The following is a 22,333-nucleotide window of genomic DNA, read 5'->3' on the forward strand; positions in this document are numbered from 1 at the left end:
AGGGTATAATTTCAATTTCATGTAATCGTGAAGTTATAATTTTACAAGTTTTTATGGTCCCTTCTCACACCCTTAAAAGGAAGATATAAATGATAGTAGTCCCCACCAAAAGCAAACATGGAACTAAAACTGAGCTGTTGAAACACTTAAGTTGAAAGCTGCGAATCCATCAATGATACTTAATTTCCCAATGTCAAAAATAATATTCAACATACGCAAAGATTAAAAAAATGAAAAAAAAAAAAGAAAGAAAGATAAGAATTCTAAAATGTCTATCACTAGTCTATGAGATCAACATCCAAACAACGATGGGGGAAATACCACATGATGTCAGTAAAAAGCTTGTATTTTCGATCTTTATCAGTACTGTCGACAAGGCAGAAAGAAAATGTTTTGTATTGTGACGGATGGTCTGCCCACGACTCTGGGTTAATAGCAGCAGAATAACAATTCGAGTTGCTAATAAAGAATGTAAGTGTCTTTTCTAGTGTTACCCACATCATTTTGCCAAAATCTAGTTCTTCGAACTTGTATGGATTGAGTACGTTGTGATCCATCACATAAAGGTTTTCACCTGAATTCACAACAAACTCAGGATATAAGAAACTTGGCTTCCAAAAGTTCTCGATGTCAAGTAATGTCAATTCGGGCTCTGGATTGAGTCTCATTTCAAATAAACGACAACCGTTGGTTAAGGTGTATACCTTCCCCTTGAAAGCATGTAAATCATGGACGGGGTAAGTGGAGTGGACATGATTCCATGCTCCTTTACCCGATACAGAAAACCATATTATATTGGTGAATTTATGCACTACCACAAGCACGAATTCAGATATGGAACGCGAAAAGACAAGAATAGCCTTGATTATTGGTACATCATCACCATGTAGATAGTTGGGGACATCAGGGAAATGAAGTTCTTGCCCTGTGATAGGATTCACAAGCCAGAAGTCACGAGTTTTCCTCCCGAACAAGACCAAGTAGCCACAAGTTAATCCGACACAAATTCTTCCAACGGAATGGGGAAGGAGGGTTTTGAACTTTCTTTCTTTAAAGTCCTCTAGGATGCAGTAGCACTCTTTCTCATATGCACGATTAGAGATCGACATCGACATGGGTCGTATGGATGCCATAAACCTGCTTTTGTTATCAAGTGCAAATGACCTCCATGACTTGCAAACTCCACTAAATGAAATAAAATCAGTGACACCGAATTTCATCATGATTAAAAGCAACACATCATGGTTAAGGTCTGACCAAGGTACTGCAACTAGATCTGTTGTCCCAAGTATTGAACCTGTACTTGCTAGATGCGTCATCCTGATTCCGGTTTCTAGTCGTACTTTTTCCTTAGGTATTCCTACACTTGCAAAAATATATTATATCCAAGATATTAGTAAATGCAAGTTCCACATAAGATATAAGAGTTATATACACAAGACAAACATACATGTACATATACAAACCTACACATCTCAAATAATTGCCTATAAAATATAAATATTTTGGAAGTCCTACATGACGCAGAGTGAATATTAGCAATTTTAGAAGATAAGAATGATTGTAATATGATGTCCAATCTAAAGCATTAAAACCTAACATGAAAGAAAAAAATTCAAAAGAACCAAGCTTACCCAACACTAAACAATCTAATTTAAAAAAATGTAATAAAAAACATAGAAGAAATCAGAAACATAAAACCATCAAAGGTTTGGATTTTTATATTAACATATTCAAGAAACCTTTAAAATAGTTAAAGCTCTGGTTTACTCGATTACAAAGCTATTTAAATCATTATTTCAAGAAAAGCTATGAACAAGTACTGGAATTTCGTAGATATGGGCCATTAAACCCTATATATTAAAAGTAATCAACCAAGCGAAATTGAAATATAGAACGAAAAGTAAAAATATTTGACAAAAATAAAAATAAAAATACCTTGATTGAAGGCGGCAGACGAATTCTGTAGAAGAATCGGCTATACTTTATACGTTTAGGAATTAATCCGATGACCATAGTTCGCTGCCATTATTATTGCAAATTTTGGTAATTCGTATCTCTAATCCGACGAGATAGTTCGCTGCCTATTAATTGGTAGTAAGTAATACGTAGACCCTAATTGGTTAAAAAAAATGAAACCGAAAAATTAAAATTCTAAGGAATAAAAAACCAAACCGAATACCGTGTATTGTTCCAATTGGTTTAGGTTCTTGTTCGGATTCAATCGTTTGGGTTAATTTATACATCCCTAATAGTCCCAAATTCTACTTGAACTAAAAACATTGGCGCCCCAGCTTCTAGACCCCACATCTGGGCTTTGTATTAAACTGAAATGGACCTGTTTTAATTAGCCGTATAGATAACTATACCATCTTTGCAATATCAAAAGTTTTAATGCTTTAATCTAAATCTGTAAGAAAATAACGCATATCTAAAATACACAATGTTAAACATACCAATTTTGTTCAGCTTTTTATTTATTTATTTATTTATTACGGGAACTTCCCTAATCATGAGGATTGCCGGACCAGATTTTGCTTCCACTAATCCTTCGTCACAAACATGAGGCATAACCTGGAGTCACTACAGGCGAACATCCATGACTATATGGGCCGAGTAGTGACAGAATTTGAACATTAGTTAATAGTTTATCCACCATATTCTTCATATATCTTACAAGTCAAATTGTTATACTTTGTAATTCATATAGTTATGTCTAGGTAAATTCATATCCAACTATAACTAAATTAGCTAACCTGTTTTTATTGAATAAGCATTCGTTCTATAATACTCCCTTTTGGTGTTCATCAAAGAAAATGAAAAACAATGTAATATTATTTATTAATAATAAATTTTTGAGAAATTAAATATTGTCTCATATTTTCTTCATACATATCTTTCTATCCATCCTAATTGATAACATGTCTCATATTTAATGAAAATAATAATATTTTAACGCAATTGTGTGCCACATGTTACCATTTAAGACGAATAGAAGGATATGTAGAAATAAATGTAAGAAAATATTTAATTTCTCTAAATTATTTCTTCCATGATATGATACAATATTTGGACTTCTCATATCACCCAACAACCTATTATTATGAAGACATTACAAAATGACCATAATTTTTGCTAAAAATCTCACAAATACATGACACTACTATTTCAATGATCTCTGTTGTTAATTTTTTTTTTTAAATAATTTAGATTGCAAAATTGTTTTCAATTATTTTGAAGTTTTTTATTGTGAAGAATAATATTTTCAATTGTTTGTCCAATATATATGTTTTCTACAAATATAAACATAGTTACATTTAGCTAAAGTGGTTGGGGGTGTGGATGTTAAGGTGTTTGACTCTCATTAGGAGCCATTTGTGCTACATTTACACCCTCTTCTTGAGGTTTAAAATTAGGGAAAGGGAAAGGGAAGGGAAAGAAAGAGAAGGAAAGGGTATGACATATAATTAATTAGTTGTGTTCTCGAGTTGGAAGGAAATGAAATAAAAGTGAATTTCTTCTCCTTTCTCTTGTAATCAGACCAAAACTCGGCGGATGATTTTGAAAGGGAGTAGGGTGTTAGTTTGGTTTACATGCCGATAACACATTTTTCCCTTTTAAAAATTTGAGAAGAGGGTGTTTGTTTGGCTTAAATTTTAAAGAAAATACATATCTTAAACCGGCTTCTCGGTTTTATATTCCACGAAACAAAATTATTTTCACGAGCTGAAATCAAGTTCGCATAAATAATGTTGTGATTGCAAAATAAATAAAATTTGCGGTGTATGATGTTAGAAAAAGTAACTTCACAAATTTGCAAATTAAGTGAATTTTGTGATATGTTTTTTTTTTTTTTTTCCAAATATTGATTGCTTGAATCCTTGGTGATATTGGGGCCCAAATATAACCATTCTAGTGACCAACTCTTACATTGATTGGGATGATAAGAAAAAAGTGCATTTAAGATCGATAGATTAGGTCCTATCATTTTCATTTTGTGATCTCCAGTACCTATCTTCACAGAAGCTATATCTTTCCTAAGGTTTGTGATCTCGATAGATTAGGTAGTCCTTTTCCAAACTTTGGATTTGAATTTTCTGCCACCTTGTACGTCTTCTTTTTGTCAGTCATAACGATGCATTAATTGGACCGAAGATAGCACACAGCATGGTTGGTAAGACTGGAGGGAGTGGTGCCACACTCCCTCCTTTTACTGCAGTTTGTTACAACACCCAAGGAGTGGAAGAGGGAGAGAAAGAAGAGAGAGATAGAGAGATAAAGGAAGAGAGAGAGAGAAAGGGACCGCTCCCAATTCTTACCGTAGTCTCCAAACCGCACTTTGAAACCGCAGGGAGGGGGCGGTGTTTCAGTGCCACATCAGCTGAAACCGCACCCCACACCCTCCAGTCTAATAAGTCGCATTTATTGAGATAACCCACTTAAATCACATTAGACTGGAGGGTGTGGGGTGCGGTTTCAGCTGATGTGGCACTGAAACACCGCCCCCTCCCTGCGGTTTCAAAGTGCGGTTTGGAGACTGCGGTAAGAATTGGGAGCGGTCCCTTTCTCTCTCTCTTCTTTCTCTCCCTCTTCCACTCCTTGGGTGTTGTAACAAACTGCAGTAAAAGGAGGGAGTGTGGCACCACTCCCTTTATAAACATCAACATTGATGTATTCAGAGTTACTTAGATTCAATGTGGATGAGTTTCAATCGACGCTCATTGCTTTTGTTTACTCCATGCTCATCTTGTCTAGCTACACCTGTTTCTTGAAGCATCTGGCAATCGAACTCAAGCTGGAACACTTGTTCAAGATGTAGGCAATTTCTTTTGTTCTTTGTTTCTTTGCTTTTCTTTTTCGAAAATTCTGAGTTGTTTGATCTGTGTTTGCAAAGTCAAGGATATGTTTCTCATGTCTTATATTACTTCTTTTTGATGTCCACACAACTTTTAGGAAATGGCTGAAAAGTTAGGAAAAGGGATTGGGACAGTGGAGAATGGCGAGCCTTTGTGTAAAGTCACTACATGAAAGTCTTTATTAGTGACCAATTATTTAGTGACAGACCAAAAATCTCACTAGCAGTATCATTTATTCACCATATAATAATTCGTCACTAAATTTTGGTAATGCTATAAATATAGTGACCAATTCGATGATAGTTGTCACTCACTGGTCACTAAATTAAAAAATAAAAATAAAATATTTTTTTAATATCACAACAAATATTAATGACTAAAAATACTAGTCACTAGCCAAATGAAAAAAAATAATGGTCACTGCTGTTAAAAGGCTTAGAGACCAAAAAATAGTGGTCACTGGCTTGCCTTGCGTGGACACGTTTGCAATGAAGAACTAAAAGTACAAATTATAATAGTGAGGGGGGCAATTGTGACATTTCAGTATGATGAAGGCCCATAAAAATAATCTCATCAAAATCCATCGTTTTTAAACTCTTTCTTTTTCCTCCATCTCTCGCTCATACACACACGAATGCAGACAAGCACAATTTTCCGGCAAAAATGGAAACAACAATCATCGTTCTGATTCTATGCATCTATGCGGTGGAGATGTACCCATGACTCCTCGAGTCAGTGATATTGAACATGGAAGATTGTCTGTCGTATGTGATGATAGGAAGCTCGGTGCAAAAGCCAAAAGTAAAATGTTTCTCGGGGCTTAAATCGGTGTTGAGAACAAACGCACAATGTTTGTATGAAGCGTTCAAAAACGGTGCACGGTTGGGCATTAATAACGGTCATATTATCACTCTCACACATATTCAAACACATGTGTAGAAATAGCTACAGTCAATATGTATACCTGGTGTTACGCTTACGCATGTAATTAGGATTCAGTTGTAGTTTATTTTATGTATACCTTCCTATGTAATTGCAAATACACCAGTGAAATACAACAGTTCTTCTGAGTATATCTTTGTCTTTATGGTATCCAGAGCAACCTAACTTTTTTCCCCTTTCACTCTCCCTACAACAATGGCTAACAATTTGTTAATTCTAGGTCACACCACCGGTTCTTCCTTCCAAATCCCTTCCATCAACATCAAACTTGACCATGAAAACTACTATATATGGCGCACCACCAAATTTTTTGCACTTGAAACCTTTGGCCTGGAATCATTTGTTCTATCCCCAAATCCTGCTGATGCTACTCGACCCGTTGCTCCACCCACCACGGAACCGAATCCCAATTATGTCCTATGGAAGAAACGAGATCAGTTTGACTTGCTTTGGCTGAAATCCTAACCAAACGTTCTTTGGCTATTGTTGCCCGTGCAACCTCATCTCACATGGCTTGGACAACCATCGATAAAACCTTCCACACTTATATATACTCGTGCTTGTGAGAAGTCTCTGAAGACTCGGCTACAAACCCTCAACAAATGGTCTCTTACAATGCTTGAGTACGTTGAACACAAAAGAGCTATTGTCAAATCACTTGCTGATGACCCAAATCCAACCTCCACCGAAGACCTAATTGCCTATATTCTAAATGGGGTTGATGCTTCATATGGTCCATTTACATCAGCCTTTAGAGCATCCACAATGGAGAGTTTAATGGAAGAGTTGAATGAGGTGTCATGCCTACTTGTCATTTAATGGATACAACTCTACCATTGTGAAATGCCACCTTGGCATTCAATGAATTTGGAGTTCAATGGCTATTGAACTCTTCAATGGGAAAAGGAAAGTCTTTAAATCTTTAAATAAATATATTTTAATATGTTCCATTGAACTTGTAGAGTTATAGGATAAAAATGAAAAGAGTTGTATAGAATAGTAAATGATGATGTGGCACTCCATTGAACTCTATAGAGTTCAATGCATTGTGGATGCCCTTATGGTCAAAGACGAGGCCTCCATCATAAAGATCACATTGGGCTTCTTTTTCACAAAAAGGCTCGATTGGAGCAAGAACATCTTCGTCAACGGGTCGTTCTCCCACCACCACCCAACATTACTATGCCTTTACCGCTCAATGTCAATCGTGCCTCCGACCACTACAACTCCTCTCGCACCTCGGGGGTCCTAGTGGCACTTTTGCTACCTCTCGTTTAACTGATAATAGTCGTCGACACCCTTAATGTCAATTGTGTAAGAAGCCTAGCCATGACCATGAGGCGGTGGATTGCTTGCAATGGTCAAATCAAATTGACTACCCTTCATGTTGGCCAAATCCTCGACAGCCTCAATCACGTCAAGCTCATTTCGCTCAACATTGCCCATCGAAAGTTGTATTTTGATATAGGGGCAACCGATCGCATCACCCCGGACCTACAAGAACTTCACCTTGCCGATGAGTATCATGGTTCTGATAAACTCCAAGTTGGAAATGGTACTAAAACGACCCAAAAATTTCAATTTTTATTATAACAAAACCATAAAACTGAGTATCACATAATAAAACCATACGTTGCATGTTTCAAAAACCATAATAAAATACTGTGAGAAAAACTGTATCACAACTGTATCCAAACATATCAAGAAACTGAATCAACTCCCAGGACAAAAACTGAAGTTGTGGTGTGTGCGATGCCATCATCCCAAGCTCTTCCCTTTGCTTGCGGAAGTACCTGAAACCAAAACTGAAACTGTAAGCACGAAGCTTAGTGAGCTCCCCCGAACTACCACATATCACACAATAACAAATAAAGCACATACTGGGCCTTGCCCACTGCATCGGACCGAAGTCCGGAACTAGCTGCATCGGACCGAAGTCCGGAACTGACTGGGACCTTGTCCCCTGCATCGGACCAAAGTCCGGAACTGACTGGGACCTTGTCCCCTGCATCGGACCAAAGTCCGGAACTGACTGATCATAGCATAGCATAACACATATCAACTAATATAGACACATATACTGCATACTGCATCGGACTGAAGTCCGGAACATATAACACATAAACATGCTTGAATAACATAGACATCAAGCATACTGAACTACTGCATCGGACTGAATTCCGAAACTACTGCTAACTAAACGGACCGGCATTGTGGCCGTAGACCCGTTCCTACTGGAAGGAAACTCACCTCGTGAACTGGCTGCTGTGTGTATGGCTCTGGAAGCTAACTGCTGCTGCTCCGGTATCTCCCCGACTACAAATCCATAAACACACTCAATCAGATGCTAATCACTGCATTGGGTAAAATGACTCTTTTACCCCTGGTCAAAGTCAACTCTCCCGGTCAAAGTCAACCTACAGTTGACCTGACTCGCCAAGTTTGGCCGCCAACTCGCCGAGTCTCTAGTCTCACTTTTCAACCCTATTCGTGGCTACTCGTCGAGTATGGCATCGACTCGAAGAGTCCCCTCTTCGATTCAAAAACTCAGGCAAACTGCATCCGGCTCGCCGAGTCGTATGAACAACTCGACGAGTTGTTCTTGAGCTAAGAAGATTGCCTTGGACTCGCCGAGTTGTATGAACAACTCGTCGAGTCCCTCCATTACTGAGTCTAACCTCCGACTCCCTAAGTCCATCCTACTGCTCACTAGTCCCCACTCAGAATCACTCAAAGGGGAAAGATCGGGGACCCGCGACCTGACTCGTCGAGTCAGAACAACGACTCGCCGAGTCACATGCATGCAGATTCTAAAAACTCGATTCTGTTCAAAACCACCGCATACAATTTATAGATTTGAGTTTCTAAGGCTGATTTACCACGTAAAGTTTCCAACTTTACGTGTACATACGCATGAAAAGGGATATAAAGGCTAAAAAGCCACTTAGAAGAGTATATCTAGGGCTATCATGCAAAATGGCTCTATAAAGGTGATAGATCTACGATTTTGGAACTGAAACATGGCTAGATCCGAAGGCTAATCAATCTAATGTGATCTCTCTACTAAGAACAAGCTAAGAAACGGCTAAAAGAGGCTAAATATGCTTGTTAAAGAGAAATCAATCAGAAGGAATTCGGTTAATACCTCAATAAACTCTGAAATGGGTGCAAGACCTTGGATCTTCTTCTTCTCCTTTGGACCTAGCCTCCTTCTTCTCTTCAAAACTTCAAGATTCACACAAGAAATGCTCAATTACTCAAGGAAATGATTAGGGTTTGCTAAATGATGCTTTGAGGGTGAAGGGGACGAGTTTGGGGCTCATAAGGTGGTTTAAATAGGGTGCAAACCCGGGGATTTAGGGTTTCTACCTGGCAGGCAGACTCGCCGAGTCCCGAATATGGACTCGCCGAGTCACCGACTAACACGTGCTCGAAATCTCGTCCCTACTCGACGAGTCAGGTCATAGACTCGCCGAGTCCCTCTCGAAAACTTCTAAATAAATGCCACGGAAGCAACATACCAGAAATGGGGCGTTACAGGTACCAATATTCCTATCTCTCACATTGGATCTTCCTCTTTATAGTCTCTCAAATTACCATCTGTTCTTGTGGTTCCTCATATCACTAAACATCTTTTAAGTGTCTCTAAAATTAATTTTGATAATGATATGTGTTTAGAATTTTGGCATAATCATTGCTCTGTTAAGTCTTTGCAAGGAAAAACCCTCCTCCAAGGGCAAGTTAGAAATGGTCTCTACCGTGTTCCATCTTCACCAAGTAAATCCTTGCATAAGCCTTTTCCACCCATGGCTCTCACTAGTCTTAGAGAACCACCCTCCATGGTTGACAAAAGCGTTTGACACATCCTTATGACTCCCTTCTCAAAAGACTTCTGCATTATTTCAAGCTTTTAGCTTCCTCAAATAATCTTCCAATTGTTTTTGATTCTTGTCAGCTAGGAAAAAGCCATAGGCTTCCATTTACCAATTCACATGTTGATTCTGCTAAACCCTTTGATATTGTATACTCAGATGTATCGAGTCCTTCCTCTTATTTCTCTATCAATGGAAACCATTACTTTCTTTTGTTTATTAATGATCATACAAAGTTTGTATGGATTTACTTTTTGTCACACAAATCGCAGGTTCTTTCCTCATTTATACAATTTCATCAAATGGTCCAAGCACAATTCAATACAACCATCAAGAGTTTGTAATCAGACTGGGAGGAGAATATCGAATTGTTTCCTCCGATCTCACCAACCATGGGATCTCTCATCGAATTACCTGTCCCCATACCCATGAGCAAAACAGGGTTGTTGAGAGACGAAACTTCTCAATGAAACACGGTCATTATGGAGAAAGGACTCACACTCCTTTCTCACTCTTCTCTTGCACATACCTTCTAGGAACATGCCTTTAAAACAGACACATACCTATATAATCGAACCCTAACCCCAGCTCTCGCCTATAATTTGCCCTGTCAGAAACTCTATTCCAAAATCCCAGATTATGAGCTTTCTCAAGACATTTGGATGTCTTTGCTACCTGTTCCTTTGGCCCTATAACCACCATAAAATGGAATTTATCTTTCCATGCATATTCATTGGTTATAGTGCCTCTCACAAAGGCTATTTGTTTTATCATCACCCATCATCCCATATTTATATAGCCCGTCATGTTGTATTTAATGAGGACGTCTTCCCTTCCATTCCAGACTCTTCCATATCTCCTTCCAATCAGCCTGCTTCATTTTCTACATCTACCTTCTTCAACACGTGGCTAACTTACAATCTTCCTCTCAACCTCACGCCCCCATTATCCATGTGACTAATAATACCACCTCCTCTCCTCCTTCCTCCTCTACAACTCCTCCCCAACAATACTCTACCATTAGTTTAAGAGCTAAAAAAACACGACCAACTCCATCTTATTATCGACTGGTACCCAACAACACTCACTCCATGCAAACCAGAACACACACAAGCTCTCTCAAACCTAAATCAAGCCTTTGTGAAAAATAATACTTTGTCCCTTGTGCCTTGTCCCATTAATGTTACCTTGTCCCACTAATGTTAATCTTGTTAAAAGCAAATGGATTTATAGGATCAAACGTAACTCTAACGATAACATTGAGAGACATAAAGCACGTCTTGTGGATCATGGGTATAGTCGAGGAGAGAATCGACTACTTCGACACTTTTATTCTAGTTATCAAGCCTACAACAATTTGCCTCGTTCTGTCTCTAGCTATTTCCAAAGGATGGTGAACAACACTTTTCTTAATGGAGATTTACAAGAGGTTGTTTATATGAAGCAACCATAATGGTTTACCAATCCCACCAAACCCTCCCATGCGTCTCGTTTAAATAAAGCATTGTATGGTCTTAAGCGGGCACCAAGGTTCTGGTTCACCAAACTTAAAACATATCTCATCACTCAAGGGTTCAAAGCTTTCCAGTCAGATACGTCATTATTTGTTCACCATTCCTCCTTGGTGATAATTTATGTTCTAGTCTATGTGGATGATGATCTCATTGTCACATGTACAAACACAAGTCTCCTTCAACACTTCATTGCACAACTACATCATAACTTTGCAATGAAAGATTTGGGCAACGTACTACACTTCTTCTTTGGCATTCAGATCACACGAAATGCTACACCCGCACCATGAGTCAAGTTGGGTACATTAATAATATTTTGACACACGTGTTGATCCGTTTTCTAACCCCAAGCTATATAGAAAGGTTGTTGGTTCACCCCGTAAACTGAGGTTCCATGGCTTGTCTTATAAGTAATTTTTGAATTCCTGTTTAAGTGAATTCATGAATCTAGCTCCATTTATGAAACTAGGGCTTTTAGCTACTTCTGCAGTAGCAACATGCTACATCCGACTTACCAAGGTCTTCTGTCATCAATGCATCTGACGAAGCTCTATTTTTGTAGCAAGTCACACTACTAGAAAAATAGTGATCTAATACGGTTGAAAGTTCGAATATAGTACATATAATGAACCGTATTAATAGAGGGGAGTATTAGATTAAACTACATAATAGAGTACGACTATTTAACCGTACTCTATACCCCATAATATCTCAATCAAAATACAATCAAATACAATCTAATACAGTCATAAATCATTACAATACATGCATATAACATTACTTGTAACTAATACAAACATACTATATGTGAATATCAGTGAACCTAATACAATCATAGAAAAATACAATACATGTATATAACCGTACTTGTATCACTAAGACAAACAGACTATATACACATATATGATTGATTCCGATCACATTCTAGGCCATTCCAGCTTACCTACCATATGATTCCATTCCCTCCCTAGTATATGTAGATAAATATGGATCCATTCCAAACCAGAAGAAAATTAAAATAAGACAGCATTGATCATGTTTTCATTTTTAGAAACAGACAAAAAATATTACAATGAACCACTTATTTCATTAAACATAAAAAACATTCTTAAATTTGTTTAATATCCTGTTTTCGCTTTTAGAAACAGATGCATGTGATTGGATATTAATGTACCTTAATAAGAGTAATTGAATCTCGAGGCCATTAAATTTCTATTACATCTTCAATCAAAGATCCTTATCTCTAACAAGCCCTAGCACTCTCCCAGGTGTTCCAACAACAATATGGGGATATTCGTTCTTTAGCAGCTCCTTATGGGTCCTTATGTTGAATCCTCCATAAAAGACACAACTTTGAGATCAGGCAAGTATCTACTGATGAAGCGAATGAAATACATTGTAAGTAAAGATGTCGGATTCTTACGGTAAATGGAAATGTTCACCAAACCAGATATCTGGCTGAAATGATGAGCATGGAAGTACTATTTACCTGAAAAAGGGGAAAGATAAATAAATTATAATTAGCTGAAGTACACCCATACAAAGGAAAGAAACTCAGAAGAAAAAGTAACAGGAGCATACTAGTATACAATCTGGTAACACTAAAATTAACTCAACCTACTGACATACTATGCCATATTAAGATCTGTACTTTTAGTGTTACCATCGGATGATCACCTAGCTCATTTGGTAAAATCTGGTAACAACAACCTGTTGTATAACATATAACAAATGTGTGAGTGAATGACAATTTATGCTCAAATAAATTGCAATCAAACCATAGTCATTAATTTAAATATTTAATACAAGTCTGCATTCTGTAATGGTGATACAATTCAAACAAAAAGATCAAAAAAAAGTTAACCAAGTCAATATTAAGGGCCAACAAAAAATTGCAACAGATTGTAGAAAAATAGAGATTAATTTATCAAATTTCTAACTTTGGTAATATTTTTCTTCACCGATCATGAAATCATAGCTCATGAACAGTAGACCTAGTTCATTAGACATCATATAAGTATAAATACACAGCAAATATTTGATTTAGACAACTATAATGATACAAAAATAAACGCAATTCAATGTTATTACCATCAACATAGACAATTTCGATTGCAAAACGCGTTATCGACTTAGTTAGAATGGAGAGGTATGAGAGACGAAGGTTTATCGGAGAACTAGAAATTTGAATTAGATAGAGAATTACCGCTGCTGATAAATTGTTCATTTGATCCCCGTCTTTCTCGTCTTCTTCGTTCCCGACTCTTCGAAATTAGGCGTGCAACTTGCGAGTTGCATTTCCCCACAATAAGCATGCCGACTTCTTCTTTTTTCGCTCAAATTGCCACCTTCCTTCTGTGTATTCTCAACCCTCGTCATCATCGGCACATCACGCTTATGAGTGTGAGTAGTGATGAAACAACAACCCTATCTCCGATCCGATTTGCCACATATGATCCTTTTCGCCTTACATATTCCATCGTATTCCAATAATCTATCATACATCAGATCTCATATCCGAAAAATGAAAGCCTCGGTATTAAGGCGAAAGTTCTGGTAGTTTCTATCTTGTCAAAAAAAGGAAAGAGGCGGTGCTCTAGTGAACGTCGGGAGGAGGAGAGATGGTGGTGTGGAGGAGGAGAGAAGGAGTGGATGCTTGGAGAGAGTAATGAAGGTGAGATGAAAAGAGAGGGCTATGTTCCTTTTGCCCTCTTTGATCACACCAAAAAAAAAGATGGACAAGGATATTAAAATGCTTATTTACAGGTCTTACATTTATAATACATAATAGTTAATAATCCGTGGAAACCACGGTTATAAAATTGAATGAAATTTTATAATGAAACTTCAAAATTAATAATTAATTATTTTAAATAAATTATTAATTATGATATATTTTTATTAGTTTTGTGAAATTATAATAGTTGATTTAAATAAATATATATAATTAATTTTTAATATATATTAGATATTTTTATTTGTGAATTAATGAAAACAATAATATAAAATTTAAATTTTAAAATGAAGAATAAATACATTGACAAATAACATCACATTAATTAGGAGGTTTAATAAATTTAAAATGAAGAACTAATAGATTGACAAGTGGCGTCATATTAATTAAGAGGTCTAATATAATGACACATGGCAAAATGACTACTTTTTTATTAGTATAGGGATTTTATGACAACCGTATTAGATTACGGTGTATTCTAGTAGTGTCAAAAATTATTGTCTGTGTTCGAGAGTGAAATTAAGTAGTTGATATCTGTAAAAAAATGTTTTCTCTCGATCACAATTTAAAACTAAACCCAACTAACTATCGAGTTTTGTTTTAAAAGATCCCTAATATTATTTTTTGTAGTTTAGAGACATAAAGTTAATTTTTACTTAGTAAAAAGGACCTTGACTTGTAATTATCGGTTTCCTTCATGTTTTGACTTTTTTCACTAAAAAGAAAAATCAAATTAAAATACACCTCATTATGTTACTCGCGTCCTTACCCACCACAAAATTATGTTCATCTTCAAGAATACCCACCTTCCCTATTCTCAATCATAGACCTTCACATAATTTTCTCGTCTCTCCAAGATTTCACCTTATTCCAATCAGGTTTCACTCTCTGCTCGGTATCTTTGGTTAGAATCTCTTCTTTCATTTCGATTTCCATGGATATACAAGTCTGTGAAGTAGCACAATAGCCCAACAAGGATGTTTATTCGGTTTCTTCTGCATTCGATTTCCTTGGTTTGAATCTCTTCTTCATTTCGATTTTCATGGTTCTACAAGTTGGAAGGCGTCAGTTTAAGCTACATGTGATTGTTGTGGGAGCTGGGAGGAAGATGAACAAAATTGTAGAGTCACCAACTAAAACCGAAAATCAAAACCTGCATCGACTTGGCACATGTTCGTGGAAGGGGCAAAATAGTTAACCTGCATCGAAGATGAATACAAGTGCATATTTCACTTGTTTTTGTTTTTGTTTTTGTTCATTGACAATCTTGCTTGGAAACCATCTGGAATCGTTTAGACCAAACTTAGAAAAAAAGTTTGTTCCAGATGTCTGCGTTCTTAATTCCTTACCATAAATTGAAGAAAGGGGGTGAGAGACACACACAACAACAAGAAATAGCCTTGTTCTTGACTTGAAGAGGAAGAGACCACCTAAACCCATCTATTTCGATTTTCAATTTCTTTTGGGGCCTACACAAAGGATACACAGGTGGTTGCGAAAACGTCGATTTATTTTGGGATTGTCCATGACAAATCGTTGTGTTCATTTCACATTCACGAACAAGAGAGGTGGTAGAGATGATGAGAAATTGAGAGAGAGAGAGAGAGAGAGTGTGTGTGTGTGTGTGTGTGTGTGATGACATTGGAGATTGATGGTAAGGCCTTCCATGGTGGTCATTGGCGGAAAATAGTTGTGAATTTGTGTTTTTCATCGGCGTTGACTAGGTGATCATCGATGATGGTCAATGTACTAGCGAGCGAGTAAGGGGCAACGAAGGAGGCTTTGGCTCTTGCACTTCTGGAACTGCACTTCTAGAGCGACAATTTAACCGGAGGAAAAGAGCGACATCTTAACTGATGATGGGGATGTAGCATCTTACTTCATGAGGTGGATTTGTGATTTAATGACATGGCTTTTAATTTGTGTTAACTATGCTTCTAACTTGTGCTGACTAGACTGTTAGCCGATAGTAAGTCAAGGATTTCAAAAATAATGACCTTTTAAAATTAAAAAGCGAAGTTTATACACCTATAATGCAAGAAAAAAAGATGAGGAACCTTTTAAAATAAAACCTGATAGTTGGTTGGGCTACAATGATATTTACCCTTAAAAGTATAACAAGAAGAGATTTATGAATTTGGTTTTCAAACCACGTACGCCCATTAAGTACATAACATATATAATTAACTGAAATGAAACAATACCATTCAATCACCATTAAGTGGTGGTGACATGTTGGAGTAATGGTGGTCCTTGGGTGGTCAAAACCCTCACACCAAGAGCAAACCCAAAGAAAAAAGAAAGCGTATTTGCAATGAACTCTAGCCAATGATATGACAACATCAACAACATCATTAAGCACTTAATGGCACAAAACATGACTGGAAATAGAGGTTTACATCAGCCCCCATTGGTTGGTGGTGATATGGTGGTCATTAGGTGTACACACATCTTTACACTAATCAATCTTCAACAAGTAAAAGAACTAGAAACTTGAATAAAATGCTTGTAATACATACCATTTTAGCCAATGAAATCATCACATAAGTGACCTCACTACCAACCAATTGATATCATGGTGGTGGTGGAGTGTTTCCTGGTGACTGCCACCACCATAGTCGGTGCTAGTGGTTGGTGGTTATGTGGTGTTTGAAGAGAAAAAAAGAAAGAAAACAAGCAAGAAGGAAACTATTTTACTACTTTAAAGCTATAGAAAGGAAACAAATACACCACTATTTCCTTCCTTCTCTCTCTGGCGATAACTGGCGGAACTAGGAAAACTCTGGCGATGGCAGTCAAAGCTCCTTCTCCCTTTCGTTTTCCGGTGGCAGCAGCCCTCTCTCGATCTCACGCTCCTTCTTTCTCTCTCTAGCCCCACAAAACACTCCTAAAAGATGCTTAGGGTTTGCTATTTTTTTGAAATGACAAATCTAACCTACTCCTAAACTACACTTTAAATCCACCTATGTCCACGGTGGGACTTGAACCCTTAACCTCAATGAGGGAGGATAACACCGGATACCGATACCATTTGGCTAGAAGCCCTTTTCTATTGAAGGGAATATGATTTCAAAAAAATAAAAACGAAGGAGGTCCCCCCTACGCATCTCTGATGTTGCGATGTAGGAAACCAGGAGACAAAGTCTCTGAATTTGGCAGAAACAACCCCCGGAGTTTGGTCTTTTGACGAAATCCTCCCTAACTTAATCTCTTTCTACAAAAAAAGATTTCCATGAATAACAAAATATTTCTTCTTATTAATGTCGTCATCATCATCATCATCATCATCATCGTCCTCGTTGTCGTCGTCATCGTCATCGTCATCGTCATCGTCATCGTCATCGTACTCGTCCTCGTCATCATCATCATCATCATCATCATTATCATCATCATCATCATCATCATCATCATCGTCATCGTCATCATCATGGTCATGGTCATCGTCATCGTCATCGTCATCGTCATCATCATCATCATCATCCTCATCATCATCATCATCATTATTATGATGTCGTCATCATCATCATCATCATCGTCATCATCCTCATCATCATCATCATCATTATTATGATGTTTTAGTCCTTTTTATTTAGTTTAGTTTTAATTCCTTTTAAAATATTTTATTATCTTTTTTAAGCCATTCGACTAATCACGATAACTAATCGTGCCATTTTATTTTTATTATTAACTCATATTTTAAAATCAATATATTGAATTTTATTCATTTAATTCGTTTATCCCAATTTAGAAATATAATTCTATTTATGTAGTTATTTAATTTATTTCTTAAACCTCTAATTCGAAAAAAAATATAAAAAAATTCAAAACAAGGCGTTACATGATCGGATCCAGGGTTTCGGACAAAGGATGAGTGATTAGCAGATGGATTGGGATGTTACTATCCATGGCAAGGGTTATATCCATCCGGTTTTCTGAGTTCAGAGGAAGGAGTGAGCAGGCATGTGACTTTCAGAGTTGGGAAGTAAACCAACAGGAGACTAGTTAGCAACGGTTTTTAGTAGAAATACAACAGTGTGGGAATGCACAGGAGGACTATTGTAGTTTGTATGCCATGCAATGAGGCCAGGGGTCTACTTCTTTGAATATAGTTAGGTTAGGTATCGGATGAACTGTTGGGATTGCAGGCGAGGAGTGTATGTTTTTGGATAATAAGTTGGTGTTTTGCTTATGCTTTTATATGAAATCCTTAATGTTAAAGGTGGTTATGATTGGGAACTCCTGAGTTCTTCATCTAAGATTCAGAATCTCTTTGCGTTTGTTTGTTCCTCATCTGGAAGATCATCTTGTGTGTCATACATTCCAAAGGTTAGGGATGTTTTATATTTGGTTAATTCGGTTTGAAATATGGTTTGATTGCAAGACCAATGAGTAGTAGTTCGAACCCTAAGTAGGGGAGAACTAGGTTGCCTTCCCAGAATACCATCGATCTGTTCAAGTTTGTGGTGTTGGAAGAATGGTTCATAAGGATCTACGGAATGGGTATGCGGGATTTCGATCAAAGATTTGGTTAAGTCAGGGGTGTGGAGCAAGTAGTTATCAGATGTATGTGTTTAGGAAATACACAAGTCACCTCGCAGCAGGAATTAGTTGGTCAAGGAGCTCATTGTAGCCATTGGTTCCTTTGGGATGCCAATAAACAGATGAGGAAGTTCTAGGATCACTCAGGTTGAGTATCGGTTGTTGAAGGATTTGTCAGCTTGTTGTATGGATTGCTATTTATAGTATAGTTTGGCCAGTTTTTGATTGGTAAATCAGTTTCAGAGATAGGTATGTTAAGCTCCATGTGGTTTTTGGTTCATTGGATTAGTGGTCAATGCATCCTCCATCATTGTTCATTTCGTTCATCAACAATAACATAAATTCTTTGGAAGTTTTGGGATATATTAGTTGAAGTGCAATGGATGCATCAACCTATCCCCAAGTTCGGCTCGATTTTGGGAAGATGTCCTTGGTTATTAGGAGCCTAGAATTTGGGACAATGTTGTTCATTTTTTCAGAAGGGACATTAGATATTCATAAAATCTAATTTTTGGCATGTTGTGCTGGCAGGGTTGGTGTTTGGATGGATCCGACCAGAGTTTTAGCATCATTTATGGATAACTTTAAAAGTATTATCGAGATATTTACATATTGATGGGTTTTGTTCAGTCTCAATCGAGGTATGGAATCTTGTTTAGATCGTTCATGATAATGTTTTCTGTTAATGATTGAGGTTCGTCATCTAATTCAATCTTTTGGTACTTCAACTTTGGGTATAGTTGTGGGTTCCCTTAATGGTGTGTATTTTGGTAAGTTCGTTGGATATTGTCGTTAGGGGTGTGTGTGGCATGGACATGATAGTAATGGAGTACTTGGTTCGAATTATATGTATGGTTCTTATTTGGGTTATAGCCTTTGAATCGGAGGAAGAGTGCGACGATCTATCCTATTCTCGAGTTATGTGCGACTATGTTTTTTTCAGATTTGCATTTGAAGAAGCTTGTACTGTGAAATGAATTCAACATGGTAAAAGAGTATGGCAGTGTTATGATCGGTTAATGTTAAGAGAGATGTAGATTGGGTTCCTACAATATCGTGGATTCAGGTTTAGTATCTTTAGGCCTGTAGTGTTGGTCGTGAGTTTTTCAGGCAAGTAATGGAATGACGGCATGATCTATGTGGCACCATAAGCTTATCATTTTAGTGGTTAGAAGTTGTCATGATGTATCGTGAACTAGTAGCTATGTGTTCCATGTGGGCAGAACCCGATAGTCAATTAGATGAGACTCATAGGTCTCAAGATCGTTGGTCACATTGGCCAGTTTGGGATTCGTAGTCATTTGGAAGGCCAAGATACCGAAAGTATTCCATTCATGGGTTAAGGGCCAAGAAGAGCATTCCATACTCATGATGTGGGCTCAGAGGGAATCCAAACTTATGATGAGGACTTTTTAGGGGTATTCCATACATAGGTTGTGGGCCTAGTGATCATGTTTGTTTAAATTCCACATGAAATTCTTTGGATGTTAGTGCATTGTTGTGATTCGATAGACTCATGGAGCAATTAGTTTGGATCATGTGGTCAGTAAAAGTTGTTTGTTTGATGTATTGGTTGTGAATCGGAAGTCTTTCAATGAATGTTTGCATTGGTGGATCTCATTTCCTTGTAGGTTTTTTATTAGAAGCTCGGTTGCCAGTGTTAGCTATTGGTTCTGAAATCTCGAGTCACGAAGTCTATTGCAGATGTCTCGAGTGATCTGACATGTGGAGGTACACCTAGACTGATAAGGGTTTTGGATGCAACATGAAATTGTTGGATGAACCATCGTTATACTCGTGGGAATAGTGGGTTGGTGATGATTTGTCAGGAGGTTAATTGTGTGTTTAAGGTTTTTGTAACATTTGAGTTTTGGTATGTTTCCTTTTTAACACTTAATGCAAAAATTTATATCATTTAAGTTCCTAGCTAGTACGTGGGGCGTACTCTATGAGTACGCTTAGCATACTAGCTCATCGATGGATCGCGGGTTCACCCAAGTATGCGAGACATACATGGGAGTACGCATGGCCTTACGTAATGAAAGGGAAAACCGTAATTTTTAGGGTTTGTTCCCTATATAAACAACTTAAGACACCCTAAGACCTTCTATTGAATAACCTCCATCTCTCCTTACCCTAATATCGAAACCCTAAGTGTCATTTGTGAGATTTGAGCTTGAAAGTGAGTTTTGGTGGTGTTTTTGGTGAAGTAGTAGAAGAAGAACACTCGAAGGTTGCTTGGGAGTGGATTGAGCTTGTAGACGCAGAGTCATCTTCATCTTATCAAGCCATTTAAGGTAAAAATCTCTCATCCTGATGGTTCTTTATTCTTGATCTAACTTAGGATGTTATTTGTGAATTTTTGGGTCTTTTAAGCGATGTTTGAGATTATGGGCTACTCCAAAAGCCATGGTTGCTAGATCTTAACACATTTGAGGTCCTTTGTCCATAAAAATGCAACCTTTATGAGTTATTTTGGTCCGTGCATGTGTTAGGTTCCTTGTTATGGTCCTCTTTGAGTTTTGGGTCTTATTAAGACATTCATGATAGTAAAGTTTTAAACTTTACATGTTAAGTCACTATTTAGGATCATATATGAGAGTTGGGCATCATGGCTTAACCGATTAAGTGCTTAATAAGTTGGTTTGCTCGTCTGAGGAGTACGCGGGGTGTACCTAGCTCATATGTTGCGTGTACTAGCCCCGGAAGGGTATGCTAAGCGTAAGTCTGAGTACGCCCTTCGTACTCAACAATTTGACCATTGGTTGGCTTTGACGAGTTTAGGCTGTATTTTGGGCTTTTAGGGTTTGGGCCTTGTTTGGCCAGTAGACTTCTGACTTTGGGCCATAGATACACTATGAGATATCTTGGTCCCAATTAGGAAGTTGGGCCATATTGGGCCTTGGGATGCCATTTAGTTCAAAGCCATAGTTATTTCGTCGGTTTTGTGATGACAAAACCCTAGTTATTTCGTCGGTTTTGTGAAGACTCATTGAACAATTTTGTAAGGTGTAGTTCAAAGCTCTAGTTATTTCGTTTGTTTTGTGAAGACAAGACCCGAGATGGAAGGAGACAGCAAGAGATGGTGGCAGATGAAATGCTAAGGAGAGAAGGAGGCGATTAAGGAGTCACTGATGAAATCAACATGAAGACGGAAACCTAGGAGAAATTGAGAAATTGTTTGATGTTTGAGAGAGAGATAGAGAGAGAGAGAGAAGGGTAATGGATAAATTGATCTCGAACCATATGTGTGAAAAAACCCTAGAATTGCGATTTTGTGCTCAGGAATACATGGAAGACGTTTTGTTAAAAGAAATATTAAAAGACATGTCTACACGACACACATTCTATAATAGGCGCCTTCCGTGTTTTTATTTTTATTTTCTGACACTAATTTTAGGGCACACACAAATATGTGTCCTCTACCCTTAAAATTTTCAGAAAACTGACATTATTTTTAGGACATGCAAAAAATTTGTATCGTAGATCCGTGTGTGTCATTGTTTGCGTATCATTAAAGGTCTGTTTCTAGTAGTGTGAGGGCCCGTTAGGCATGTCAGACTCATACTGTGGGCTCAAGAGCAATCCATATATGAGCAGAGAGCCCGATAGGCATGTCACACTCATATTGTGGGCTCAGGGGTAATCCAGTCTTTTAGTTGTGGACCCAGTATATGTTGTTATATGTTTTGTGTGTTGGTACTTTGGGGGAACTCACGGAACTCCGTGCTTACAGTTTTAGTTATTGTTTCAGTTACTTTAGATGATTGTGGGAAGGCGAAGGCGTGAGCGTGCACGTCATCTTGGTTTTGATGATACTTATTTGGGGACACTATGATATATGATTTCTACTTGAGAGAAATGTTTTGTAAACGA

At 37.5% G+C, this 22,333-nt stretch overlaps 1 protein-coding gene and 1 long non-coding RNA gene across 3 annotated transcripts; both read right to left on the reverse strand.

The window, feature by feature from the left end:
• Positions 1–278: 278 nt before the first annotated feature.
• On the reverse strand, positions 279–1,319 carry LOC145098488 (uncharacterized). The gene has a single exon (XM_079036123.1). The coding sequence runs from the start codon at positions 1,317–1,319 to the stop codon at positions 279–281; it is 1,041 nt and encodes a 346-aa protein (XP_078892249.1).
• A 6,117-nt stretch (positions 1,320–7,436) lies between these two features.
• On the reverse strand, positions 7,437–13,930 carry LOC145100182 (uncharacterized). 2 transcript variants are annotated; one of them, XR_013704865.1, is made up of 4 exons: positions 13,391–13,930; positions 12,766–12,894; positions 12,359–12,673; positions 7,437–7,591 (listed from the first exon to the last, which is right to left on the reverse strand). It is a non-coding gene; the product is annotated as an uncharacterized LOC145100182 (long non-coding RNA). The 2 variants fall into 2 exon arrangements; XR_013704863.1 differs by lacking the exon at positions 7,437–7,591 and having other exon boundaries at positions 11,962–12,673; positions 13,391–13,929.
• Positions 13,931–22,333: the final 8,403 nt, after the last annotated feature.

The sequence above is a fragment of the Lactuca serriola genome, chromosome 4 (genome assembly GCF_051521515.1).
Source record: "Lactuca serriola cultivar US96UC23 chromosome 4, Lser_US96UC23_V15, whole genome shotgun sequence".
Taxonomy (NCBI): Eukaryota; Viridiplantae; Streptophyta; class Magnoliopsida; order Asterales; family Asteraceae; genus Lactuca; species Lactuca serriola.